Source organism: Borostomias antarcticus (assembly GCF_949987555.1).
Source record: "Borostomias antarcticus genome assembly, chromosome: 31".
Classification (NCBI taxonomy): Eukaryota; Metazoa; Chordata; class Actinopteri; order Stomiiformes; family Stomiidae; genus Borostomias; species Borostomias antarcticus.
Genome location: NC_140264.1, coordinates 5,143,334 through 5,155,833, shown reverse-complemented (window position 1 = coordinate 5,155,833; position 12,500 = coordinate 5,143,334). Strand labels below are relative to the sequence as shown.

The window sequence follows — 12,500 nt, the reverse complement described above, 5'->3', positions numbered from 1 at the left end:
GATGGGGAGGGAACGCCTGGGGGAGAAGAGGTGAGGGGGTGAGGAGGGGCGAGGGGCGTGGCGTGGGTCTTGCCCAGGTCCGAGGGGCTGTTGGCGTTGGGAGCGGTGTGAGTTGTTGGAGTGTGTGTTCCTGTGTGTGTTCCTGTGTGCGTCAGGTCACCGAGGTTGAGTGTAGTGTGCGTATCCGAGTGTGTGTTGATGGCGGTAGTAGGGGTGTGTGCGGACGGTGTGTGTGGAGGTGTGTGTGGAGGTGTGTGTGCGAGGCTTGTGTTTGCTGTCTCGTCTTGGCTGTGCGTTGTATGCGAGAACAGGGAGGGAGAGAGAGTGTTGGTTCCCTCAGACTCTCTCTGCGTGCGACTAGTAATGCCCGTCTCCAGAGACACCGATGCGTCTGATCGATTAGTAATGTCTGCCTCTACAGGCGCCAATGACTCCGTCCGACCGGCATCGTCCGGCTGTGTTGCCGTTTGACTAGTTTTGCCTGAAACCGGCGAAGACAATATCGGGGTTTGTTTAGTGATGTCTGTCCCCTGTGACTCCTCCCCTTCCGGGTCACGTGACACGGTGCTGAGCAGTGACATCACGGGTCCGGGGGTCATGCCAGCGGTCGCCTGGAGGTCGCCCCCCCGTGGAGAGAGGCTCCTGGTGGCCCTCCAGGCAAGGGGCCCGCCGCGCCCCGTCTTCCCAGCCGCGGTGCCCCTGTCTGGGGTTAGGGTGCGGCCAGAGCGCCCTGGGCTGGCTGGAGGGCCGGGGGTCTGGCTCTGGGGCCAGGAGAGACCCCGGGACGCTCTCTCTACGCTCCCCTGAGAACGAGAGAGACCGGCGGGTTCGGGGTGTGTGTCAGCGTGTGTGTTAGGGTGTGTGTGTGTGGGAGTGTCAGTGTGTGTACCTGTGGGAGTGTCCATGTGTGTGTTAGTGTGTGTATCTGCGGGAGTGTCTGGGTGTGTGTTAGGGTGTGTGTGTGTGGGAGTGTCCATGTGTGTGTTAGTGTGTGTGTCTGTGGGAGTGTCTGAGTGTGTGTTAGTGTGTGTGTCTGTGGGAGTGTCTGAGTGTGTGTTAGGGTGTGTGTCTGTGGGAGTGTCCATGTGTGTGTTAGTGTGTGTATCTGCGGGAGTGTCTGAGTGTGTGTTAGGGTGTGTGTGTGTGGGAGTGTCTGAGTGTGTGTTAGGGTGTGTGTGTGTGGGAGTGTCTGAGTGTGTGTTAGGGTGTGTGTGTGTGGGAGTGTCTGGGTGTGTGTTAGGGTGTGTGTCTGTGGGAGTGTCCATGTGTTTGTTAGTGTGTGTATCTGCGGGAGTGTCTGGGTGTGTGTTAGGGTGTGTGTCTGTGGGTGTGTGTGTGTCTGTGGGAGTGTCTAGGTGTGTGCTAGTTTGTGTGTCGACGTGTGTGCCAGTGCGTGTGTCTAAATGTGTGTTTGGGTGTGTTTTAGTGCATGTATTTGTGTGTGTGTAGGACGGTGTATTTGTGTGTGTGTAGGAGGGTGTATTTGTGTGTGTGTAGGACGGTGTGTTTGTGTGTGTGTAGGAGGGTGTGTTTGTGTGTGTGTAGGACGGTGTGTTTGTGTGTGTGTAGGAGGGTGTGTTTGTGTGTGTGTAGGAGGGTGTGTTTGTGTGTGTGTAGGAGGGTGTGTTTGTGTGTGTGTAGGAGGGTGTGTTTGTGTGTGTGTCTGATTTTGTCGGAGAGTGTGTGTTGAAATGAGAGTGAGCATGTATGGAAAAATGTGTGTTTGTGTGAGAGCTTGACTGTGTATCAATGTGTGTGTTTGTCTGTGTATTAGTGTGTGTGTTAGTGTGTGTGTTAGTGTGTGTGTTAGCGTGTGTGTTTGCCTGTGTGTTAATGTGTGTAGGATGTGTGTTAGTGTGTGTGTTAACATGGTTGTGAGTGTTTGTGTTTCCTTGTGTGTTAGCGTGTGTGTTGGAGTGTGTGTTGGGGTGTGTGTCAGTTTGTGTGTTAGAGTGTGTGTCAGCGTGTGTGTCAGTGTGTGTGTTAGTGTGTGTGTCAGTGTGTGTGTTAGCCGGTGTGTCAGTGTGTGTGTTAGCGTGTGTGTCAACGTGTGTATCAGTGTGTGTGTTAGTGTGTGTGTCAGCGTGTGTGTGCTCCCCGGCGGGGTCGGGACCCTGAGTGTGTGTGTTAGCGTGTGTATCAGTGTGTGTGTTAGTGTGTGTGTCAGTGTGTGTGTTGGGGTGTGTATCAGTGTGTGTGTTAGCGTGTGTATCAGTGTGTGTGTTAGTGTGTGTATCAGCGTGTGTGTGCTCCCCGGCGGGGTCGCGACCCTGAGTGACGTGGAGCTCCGTCTCTGCCTCTCCAGACGCATCCGCTCCATTGTCTGGTTCTTCCTGAGGAAGCAGGGGAGCGGTCCTATCGGCCTGCCCAGCCACGGTGAGCCCTCGCTGGGGAGAGCGGGCCAGCGACTCCCCCTGGACCCAGAGGGTGGGACCAGGGCCCGGTGGCTCCGACCCCCAGTCTCTGAGCCCCGTGTTGGGGTGACCCGCGGGCCCCTCACCCTCCGGCGGCGCTGTGGGGCCCCGCCCCCCCGTGGAGACGGACCCCGTCTGGACGTCTGGCTCGGCGGCGGACAGGGGGAGAGGGGCGGGGCCAAGGCGCTCCGAGGAATTCCTGACTGCTTCCTGACCTGGAAAACCAGGAGCACACACACACACACACACACACACACACACAGGAAAACAAACATACATCTCTCTTTATCTCTCTCTCCTAGTAGGCCTGATAACAGCTCTTCCACTGACTGATTCCACAGCTCATAATCGGCATGGAAACAATAACACAATAACACCACCATGTTCAACAATAACACAATAACAAGTTTAGTAAAAACCTACAATTCCAGGATATAAACTAGCAGTAAAACATTCGAGATAGCTACAACAGCGAGCTTATAGATTACTTACTTATCTCATAAAAAAGTTTCATCCCGTGCGGAAAGCTGGTCGGTTTGAACCGTCTCCAGGTGACCGTGACTCGAGCGCAGCCGGACAGGAGCGCGCGGTCTCCGGTCTCCATGACCCGCTCCTCTCCGTCATCCCCGCGGTCTCCGGTCTCCATGACGCGCTCCTCTCCGTCATCCCCGCGGTCTCCGGTCTCCATGACCCGCTCCTCTCCGTCATCCCCGCCGCAGCGCGCACACACGCGCCCGCCCGCGGCCACCGCCACCGCCTCCAGGCGCACCGCGCGACGCGCAGGGACCTCCAGGACCCAGGTGCAAACGGCGTCGAACGCGTGACCGTGACCCGCATGCTGTTTGGGGTCCGCTTCCCCAGATCTGGTGTAACTGATGAAACCGTTTTTCTCCCGGTGGAGGTCTACGGTCCCGCCACAGTCGTGCTGTAACACAGCGAGTATATTCCCTGGAGAAAAAAAACACATTTAACACAATTACAACGGTAACCAGTTAACAATTAGTCTAAACGCAACCCCAAATCTCTCTAATGTGATTTGGATAACGGATTGGGGCTCAAACAGAACACATCCCATTGACAAGAATGCGTAAAGACGACCTCCCTAAATTAACCAAACTAATAAATAACTCATCTCCGAGGGTCCGCACTTGAACATCAGCAGGCTACGAGCCTGTATCCCTTACCTGTCGTGAACATAAAGAGAAGCAGGTTTGTGTTGAGCCGCATTTTGTGTGGTCAGACATTTCAGGGTCCTCTAGAAGCAACTCCATCCAGAGTGTGTGTGACTGGCTGCCCTGCCCTGCTGGAGACCCACCGGACCGAGGCTGCGAGGAAACCCCACGCTCACTTTCCTCCCTCGGTGTGAGGGCGAGGTTCCCTTCCCATCGGTTACCGACTTTAACGGAAATCGGTGCGTTTGTCTGTCTGGTGTAGCCTTAACGGCAAGCCTGGACACAAGACGCACGTGTGTTGTTATGTGTGCGTGTGTGTGAAAGAAAGTGTGTATGTGTGTGTGTGAAAGAAAGTGTGTATGTGTGTGTAGTCTCGCGATGCCAGATGTTTAGAGACTCTGACTCGTGAGTCTAGTGTGTGTGTGTGTGTGTGTGTGTGTGTGTGTGTGTGCAGCGGTTGTTTTCCATCTGACCGTCATTAGCGCGCGGTCCTCCGGGCGGTTCCCGTGGCGCACGAGGCTACTACAACCGGGGGCCCGCGGGGAGCACACCGGAGGGGCGGGGGCGCTGGTTAGGTCGGTTTTTACACCCGGTTTAAACGGTGTGCAGGAAGCCATTACGTTTTACGGGACAGAGGGGCATCAAAGGGTCCGCGAGATAATTAGTGGTTCATATTTGCACCCCGCGAGGAGGACAGGAGCTCGTTAGAAACTGGCGCCCGAGAGTCCGCCGGTTCAAAACCCTCCTGATGTCACCCGCCTAGTCAGGAATCTGATCTGCGGTCGGTCCATAGACTGACAGCTGTAGGCTAAAGGAAGGAAACGCTGGTCCAGGATCAGCGTATATGTCAGAAACGTTGATCTCATCAAACTATAGATAATGATACTCTGACAAAATGTCCCATATATAGATTCCTTTTATATGTATAAAAAAAACTCCTTCAGGGTTCTAAACAAAGCTGCAAAGGGTTGTTTATTTGTTTATTATTTGTTGTCATTCAGCAGATGCTTTTATCCAAAGCTACAATAATTGCATTCAATGTAGGCAGTCTTCAAAGTTCACAAGTGCATCTCCTTTCTAAACAAGTGACTAAGAGCAGAATCTAGTGCTGAAGCCAACGTGCATGAGAAGCAAAATATAAATAAAATAGTTGTTTAAGAGGGAGGATCCTGGTAGTACTTGAAGAGGTGAGGTGATGCTTTAATCGATGTAACTGTCAAAGCAGACGATCTTCTGACAGCGAGTTGAGCCAATAAGCAAGTAGAATCAATAACGTTGTATTTATTTTCAACCGACAAACAAAACAAACACACCGATGAGAACCACAACTTACTTAGATCATGAGCCCACAGTCAAACACGACAAGCGTTTGGTGTTTTCTTCTGAGAGCAGAGAAGCCAGAGAGATGAGAGTCGAGGACAAGGTCTTAGCAAAGCAGGTTGCGGGTTCACTATCTACCCACTAGAGGGCGACAAAGGGCCACAAACATAACCTACCGCGAAGCTAAAAATTGAGAAAGGTTTTTGACACATACCATCCTTATAATACACACATTTCCTCTCTCTCTCCCTCTCTCTCCTAGGAATAAACCTCTCTCTCTCTCTCTCCCTCCCTCTCTCTCTCTCTCCCCCTGCTAGGGATAAAGCGTGTCTTCTATATGACCAGCGCACAGCGGTGGGATGGAGGGGGAGCTGCTCTGGGCGCGTTGCGTCATGTGGCCGGCGGCTTGGACATGCAGCCCGGTGGACAGGGTCACTCTGATCACCTGGGAAAACACACATCAACAACACAGCCGTTACATTGTGTGTGTGTGTGTGTGTGTGTGTGTGTGTGTGTGTGTGTGTGTGTGAGACTCACTATTACACGTCCTTCTTGTCTGCGATGTAGTGGACGATGTCCTGGGGAGACATTAGCTTCACTGCCTCACCGTCTGGGATCTCAAAACCTACACACACACAGAAATTAATGGCTATGAAGATATTCCTCACTGTATACACTGTGTGTGTGTGTGTGTGTGTGTGTGTGTTCTTACCGAACTCGTCCTCCATGGACATGATGATCTCCACCTGATCCAGACTGTCGAGACCCAGGCCCTTCACACACACACACACACACGCACACGCACACGCGCACACACACACTCACACACACACTCACACACTCACACACACACACACTCACACACGCACACACACACACACACACACACACTCACACACACACTCACACACACACGCGCACACGCACACACACACACACACGCACATCAGTATCGATACCCAGCCCTAGTATTGATGTGTTGCATAACTTGGCAGTCATGTAATTAAGGTTACAGCTACAGTAACACTAACCGAATCGATATTCAATTGAATCGTGATAATCGATTCTGAACCTTGTGAATCGGAATCGAATCGATTCTTGAAATTCGACTCGATACCCAGGCAATTTGATTCACAGCCTTTTAGTAATAAAACCAGAGGCCACATTACATTACATTACATTACATTACAGTCATTTAGCAGACGCTTTTATCCAAAGCGACTAACAATAATTGCATTTAACGTAGGAAGAGCCAATGTACTACTACTTGCCAGAACTCACAAGTGCATCTTCTTTCTAAAACAAACAAGTGACTAAGAGCATAATCTAGTGCTGAAGGCAAAGTGCAATCTAAAGTACAGTGCAATATAATATAATAAGTGCTTAGGTGGGAGGATTGTTGTAGTACTTCTTGAAGAGATGAGTTTTGAGCCTGCGACGAAAGATGGGCAGCGACTCTGCTGTCCTGACATCAGTGGGCAGCTCATTCCACCACTGCGGGGCCAGGACAGAGAAGAGCCGTGACCGTGTCGATCGACCGCAGGAGCCTCGGAGTGACGGGGCAACCAGTCGCCCTGAGGTAGCAGAGCGTAGTGGTCGGGAGGGGATGTAGGGTTTGACCATGGCCTGGAGGTAGGAGGGGGCTGTTCCTTTCATTGCCCTGTAGGTTAGCGCCAGAGTTTTAAACTGGATGCGAGCCGCTACAGGGAGCCAGTGTAGGGAACGGAGGAGGGAAGTTGTGTGGGAGAATTTGGGGTGGTTGAACACCAGGCGAGCAGCAGCTTTCTGGACAAGTTCCAGAGGTTTAATGGCTGACGCCGGTGCCCCCGCGAGGAGGGAGTTGCAGTAGTCCAGGCGGGAGATGACCAGGGCCTGGATGAGTACCTGCGCCGTTTCATTAGTGAGGAAAGGGCGAATCCTCCTGATGTTGTAGAGCATGAATCTACAGGAACGTGTGACGGATGTGACATGTGAGGAAAATGACAGTTGGTCATCCAGGGTCACACCCAGATTCCTCGCAGTCCGAGTCGGGGTCACCACTGTGTCTTCAATGGTGATGGCCAGGTCCCGGTGCGGACAGCCCTTCCCCGGGAGGAACAGCAGCTCAGTCTTGTCCAGATTGAGCTTGAGGTGATGTGTCGTCATCCACTCCGAAATGTCAGCCAAGCACCCAGCTATGCGTGTCTCCACTTCTGTATCAGAAGGGGGAAATGACAGAACCAGTTGGGTGTCATCGGCATAGCAGTGATAGGAGAAGCCATGCGAGCGAATGACAGCGCCCAGAGATGTAGTGTAGAGGGAAAACAGGAGAGGACCCAGGACAGACCCTTGTGGAACCCCCGTAGTCAGACTACGTGGTTCCGACGTCGACCCTCTCCATGTCACCTGGTAGGAGCGGCCCGTCAGGTAGGATGCAAACAGGGAGTGTGCAGAGCCATCGATGCCTTTCTCCTCGAGGGTGGAGAGGAGGATCTGGTGGTCTACCGTATCAAATGCTGCTGACAGGTCTAGGAGTATCAGGACAGAGGAGAGAGAGTTCGCTCTAGCGGCATGGAGTGACTCTGTTACTGCAAGGAGGGCGGTCTCTGTCGAGTGGCCAGCCTTGAACCCGGATTGGTGGGGATCTAGGAGGTCGTTCTGGTGGAGGTACGAAGACAGTTGGTTAAAGATAGCACGTTCAAGTGTTTTGGATAGAAAGGATAGAAGGGAAACCGGTCTGTAGTTTTTGACATCAGAGGGGTCGAGAGATGGTTTCTTTAGGAGGGGGGTGACTCTGGCAGTCTTGAAAGCAGAGGGAAAACATCCTGAAACAAGAGATGCATTGATGAGGTGGGTTAGGAAGGGAAGGAGTTCGGGTGCAACAGACTGAAGGAGAGTCGAGGGAACAGGGTCTAGGGAGCACGTGGTGGGGCGGTTAGATGTTACAAGGTTGAGGGCCTCGTTGGGGGAGAGGGGAGAAAAGTGGGATAAGGTGGGGCGTGGAGAGGAGGGGGGGAGCAGGGAGTGGAGAGAGGGTGGGGATGGGGGGGTGAGTTTCGTGCATGGAGCGTTGACCGGGGGAGGGGGGAAAGAGGATCTGATATCGTTAACTTTCTTGTCAAAGAAGTTGGCGAAATCATCAGGGAGAAGGGAGGAGTTGGGAGTAGGAGGTGGGGGCTGGAGTAGTGAAGAGAAGGTTTCAAAGAGTTTTTTAGGATTGGAAGCAGAGGTTAGGATTTTAGAGCGGAAGAAAGCAGCTTTAGCAGCAGACAGAGAGGAGGAGAATGTGGAAAGAAGAGATTGGAAATTAAGAAGGTCCCCTGGGAGCTTGCCTTTCCTCCATTTGCGCTCAGCTATTCTCAGGCTCCGTCTATCAGTACGCACTGAGTCCGACAGCCATGGGGCAGGTGGAGTTGGGCGTGCAGGCCTGGAGGTGAGGGGACAGAGATTGTCCAGAGAAGAGGAAAGAGTAGAGAGGAGAAGATCAGTGGCAGTATCAGAGGGTAGGAGAGAGAAGGATTCAGGGGCGGGGAGGGCGGAGGTGACGGCAGAGGAAAGGTCAGTAGGGGAGAGCGAGCGGAGATGGCTACGGGCGGTAACCATGTGGGTAGGAGGAGGAGTTACAGGGGAAGAGGGGATGGAGAGGGAGTAGGACATGAAATAGTGGTCAGAGAGATGGAGGGGAGTGACAGAAAGGTTAGGGGTGGAACAGTGTCTAGTGAAGATGAGATCCAGCTGGTTGCCTGCTTTGTGAGTAGGAGGAGAAGAAGAGAGGTGAAGATCGAAGGAGGAGAGGAAGGAGAGGAAAGGTTCCAATTTCTCACTCTGGATGTTGAAGTCCCCGAGAAGGATGAGTGCGGACCCATCATCTGGGAAGTGCGAAACTAGTGTATCGAGCTCCTCTAGGAATTCACCAAGAGGACCTGGTGGGCGATACACAACAGCAATGGTGAGCTTGATTGGATACATGACAGAGACAGCATGGAATTCAAAAGAGGGAGGGGAGAACTGTGGGATGGAGACGAGTGAGTATTTCCATGTTGGGGAAATGAGCAGGCCAGTACCACCACCTCGCCTCGCAGCTCTGGGAGTGTGGGAGAAAGAATACACATCTGACAGGGCTGCGGGTGTGGCAGTGTTCTCTGGTGTGATCCATGTCTCGGTGAGAGCAAGGAAGCTGAGGGAGAGCAAGGATGCATAGCCTGAGATAAACTCAGCTTTGGGCACCGCCGACTGGCAATTCCAAAGTCCCCCTGTCACCACTTGCTCTCTATGAGTTGAGACAGTCGGATAGATGAGGTTAGAGGGGTTACGGAGTCTGGGGGTGACCCAGTGTCTGCGTGACCCCCGGAGAGGGAACACAACAGGAATAGGATGCAAACACATAATGGTAACAAAACAGGTACTGAGGTAAATGTAGACGTACTACCTTCCTGACAGTCTTACTTGACAAAGTCGCTCTTGAATAAGTCGCCCGGTGCCTTTGGCCGCCCTAGCCTTCGGTCGCACGCCGGAGGGAGCTGTCGCCGTCTAAGCCGTCAATGCTTAAGGCCTGTCACTGCTGATTGCTAATCGTCTGCCAGGAGAGTAGGCCACTCCCACAGCCCACTCAACAGGGCAATTAGTCTAGCTCAGGCCGAAACTAACTCTCAGGCCGAAACTAACTCTCACTCTCACATGACTGTAAACACAGCTGCTAGGGGCGTGGCTTAGCTGCTAGGGGCGTGGCTTAGCTACCTTGTCGGGGTTGATCTTGTCGTAGAGTTTGAGGACGCCGATGACGCGGTCCTGGATGGCGTGGAGGCTGAGGGGGGGCAGGTCACTGAGGGAACGGCGAGGGAGGAGGGCCTGACGCCAGGGTGCCTGGGGGGAGAGGGGACACGGGAGATGAGGGGTGACTCGCTGGACAGCTGTCCCGTTTACTAACGGCTAGTTCTTATTCAAATAAACTGCACTTATATAGCGTTTTTGTCCAAAGCCCTTTAGAACGAAGGCCTCTCATTCACCCATTCACACGCACCAATGGCGGCAGCTGCCATGCAAGGTGCTAGCCTGCTCATTTGGGGGAGCAATTTGGGGTTCAGTGTCTTGCTCAAGGACACTTTGGCATGTGGACAGGAAGAGGAACCGGGATTCGAACCGCCGACCCTGAAAATGAACACCTGCCACCGGCCAAATGCAGGTAAAATTTCCAATTGACGACTATATTTGGGAAGGCTATCTGAAAAAAAAAAATACTTGGCCGGTAGATTTTTTTAATCTACAGTCCCCTTGGCAGGTGACTCACCTAATCTAAATCTGAATCTAAATCACAATAAAGTGTCAATTTAATATTAAACAACCTCTAACCCTGTAGCGCCTCTTGTATCATATTTGATACCCTGATTTGATAGACCTATTACGTCATCAACATAATCAATACTTTGTTCAAAAACCTGTTGTGTACAATATGATACATGCCCTCTTCACCTTGGAGCATACCATTTGTGCTGCAAGTATTCAGAGGGCCTCAGATGGTTTGACCCAAGATGTCTGATTGCATATAATTTCCAGCTGGTGCTAGCAGTGAAATACATTTTCTGTTTTGAAGAAGTTCTGGTAAGTTTTGCATTTATATCTTTAGTAATATTTTGAAATGAATGTTAGATTAGTTGAAGTAACTTATAATTACTTCAAAATTTTGCATTTTCGTTTATAGTAAACCGTGTAGAAAATGTGTGTATCAAATTTGATACCGCAGGTATAATATAGTATGTAATGACATGTGCTAGCATGTTTTTCTCAATCATCATTGTATTGTTTTTCTTTTTGCAATGTGCATTATTCTTACCTTAGTGCATAATACACTGTTTTGATGATTTGATTAACCTAATTAAAGTTAGAAATGTGATATTTTGAACAAATATTTATAAGTAGACTAATCTAAAAAATATATATACAGCATCCCCGACCCTGCAAGGGACGTGCTTCAATAGTCAGTCAGTTTGAGTAGGTCACGTGAGTCCCACTGTAATTGGATCGTACCAGTTTTGCTATAATTTAACCAAAGAACATTACACAATTGTATAATTTTGCTGTAAATGATCATTATATTGATTTTATTGGTATATGTCTTACAGTGTATACAGTATTGTTTATGTTTCAATCAAACTCTAAGATTGAAATGTGTTCTTTAGATCACACATTTAGTCAAAATTCTGAATATTTTGAATAATTGCCATTGTAAAGCGCTTTGGGTACCGCTAAGGTGGAAAAGTGCTATATAAGTGCAGTCCTTTGACCATTTATCTCTGCATTTTAGATGGCGAAAAGGTACTCTGTGCAAGATGCCCTGCGCATGATTATGGATGGAAATTCCAGTGACATGGAGCAGTTAGGGGATGAGGATGATGATGAGGAGGATAAAGACTGGACTCCCCCAGCAAATCTGGGAGAAGAAAGCTCATCTGGCGAAGAGGAAGACTTGCAAGAGGGTGATGACCACATAAACACAGAAGAAGAGACATCAACTCTTCCAGCAGGAAAAAACCACAAGGTACGCATACTCACTCTCACTCTCTCTCTCTCTCTCTCTCTCTCTCTCTCACACACACACACACCTCTGGACTATGTAGGGGTAGTACCTATGCCTAACCACCCACTGCTCTCTGTAAAGCGCATTGTGTTGCCTCTGTGTATGAAATGCGCTATACAAATACAACTTGATTTGATTTGCAGGTTTTGCCAGACAACTACTTCACATCAGTTCCATTAGTCGAACGTCTCAGGGATAGAGGAATCTACTACCTAGGCACCGTCCGAATGAACAGGGTACGAGGAGACTGCAACATGATGGATGAAAAAGATATGAAGAAAAAAGGAAGAGGGACCATGGATTTCAGAGTAAACCAGGAAAAGATCATCATTGTAAGATGGTGTGACAACAAAGCTGTGAACCTACTGTCTTCTTTTGTTGGCATCGAACCAGAAGGACAAGTGAAACGTTGGGATCGCAAAACCAAAACATATGTAATGGTTTCAAGACCAGCCAACGTTGAAACATACAACACCTTCATGGGAGGTGTCAACCTCCTTGACATGCTGTCTGCCCTCTACAAGTACAGCTTCAAATCCAGACGATGGTACATGTACATTTGGTGGCACACTGTCACAGTGGCAGTCATCAATGGATGGATCCTCTACAGAAGAGACCAGAAGAAGCTGGAGCCCCAGAAGAAAACCATGCCACTGCGACGGTTTCAGGCTTCTGTTGCCACTTCTCTCATCAGCGCAGGAAAAAGCCAGCTCAAGTGTGTCAGACCACCATCCTCTCCAGAACGCCAAACACCCCCACCACCTCGGAAAAGGCCAACATCTAGTGTGCCTCCAGATGTGCGCAAGGATGGCATTGACCACGTTCCAACATGAGAAACCCGTCAGAGATGCAATCACTTCTCACATGTCTACTGTGGGAAATGCAGCGTCCACCTGTGCCTGAACAAGGACAGAAACTGTTTTGTTGCATATCACAAAGCGAAATAAAAAAGGATGTAAAAGAGTAGCTGTTTGGAAAAAAAATAATCAAACCAGTTGAAATGCAGACAAATATTCCAAACAAAAAGAAAAATGTTTGTTT

The 12,500-nt window shown here is 50.4% G+C and overlaps 1 protein-coding gene across 1 annotated transcript in view; it reads right to left on the bottom strand.

Moving 5' to 3' along the window:
* Positions 1 to 5,445: 5,445 nt before the first annotated feature.
* The window catches only part of LOC311327233 (acyl carrier protein, mitochondrial-like), a gene marked incomplete at both ends in the record, with an annotated part of 7,888 nt that continues 833 nt past the window's right edge, over positions 5,446 to 12,500 (bottom strand). Inside the window, 3 exons of the mRNA XM_084460267.1 lie at positions 5,446 to 5,531; positions 5,619 to 5,679; positions 9,623 to 9,748. Of these exons, the coding sequence (XP_084316393.1) occupies positions 5,446 to 5,531; positions 5,619 to 5,679; positions 9,623 to 9,748 (273 nt within the window). The remainder of the gene's footprint in view (positions 5,532 to 5,618; positions 5,680 to 9,622; positions 9,749 to 12,500) is intronic.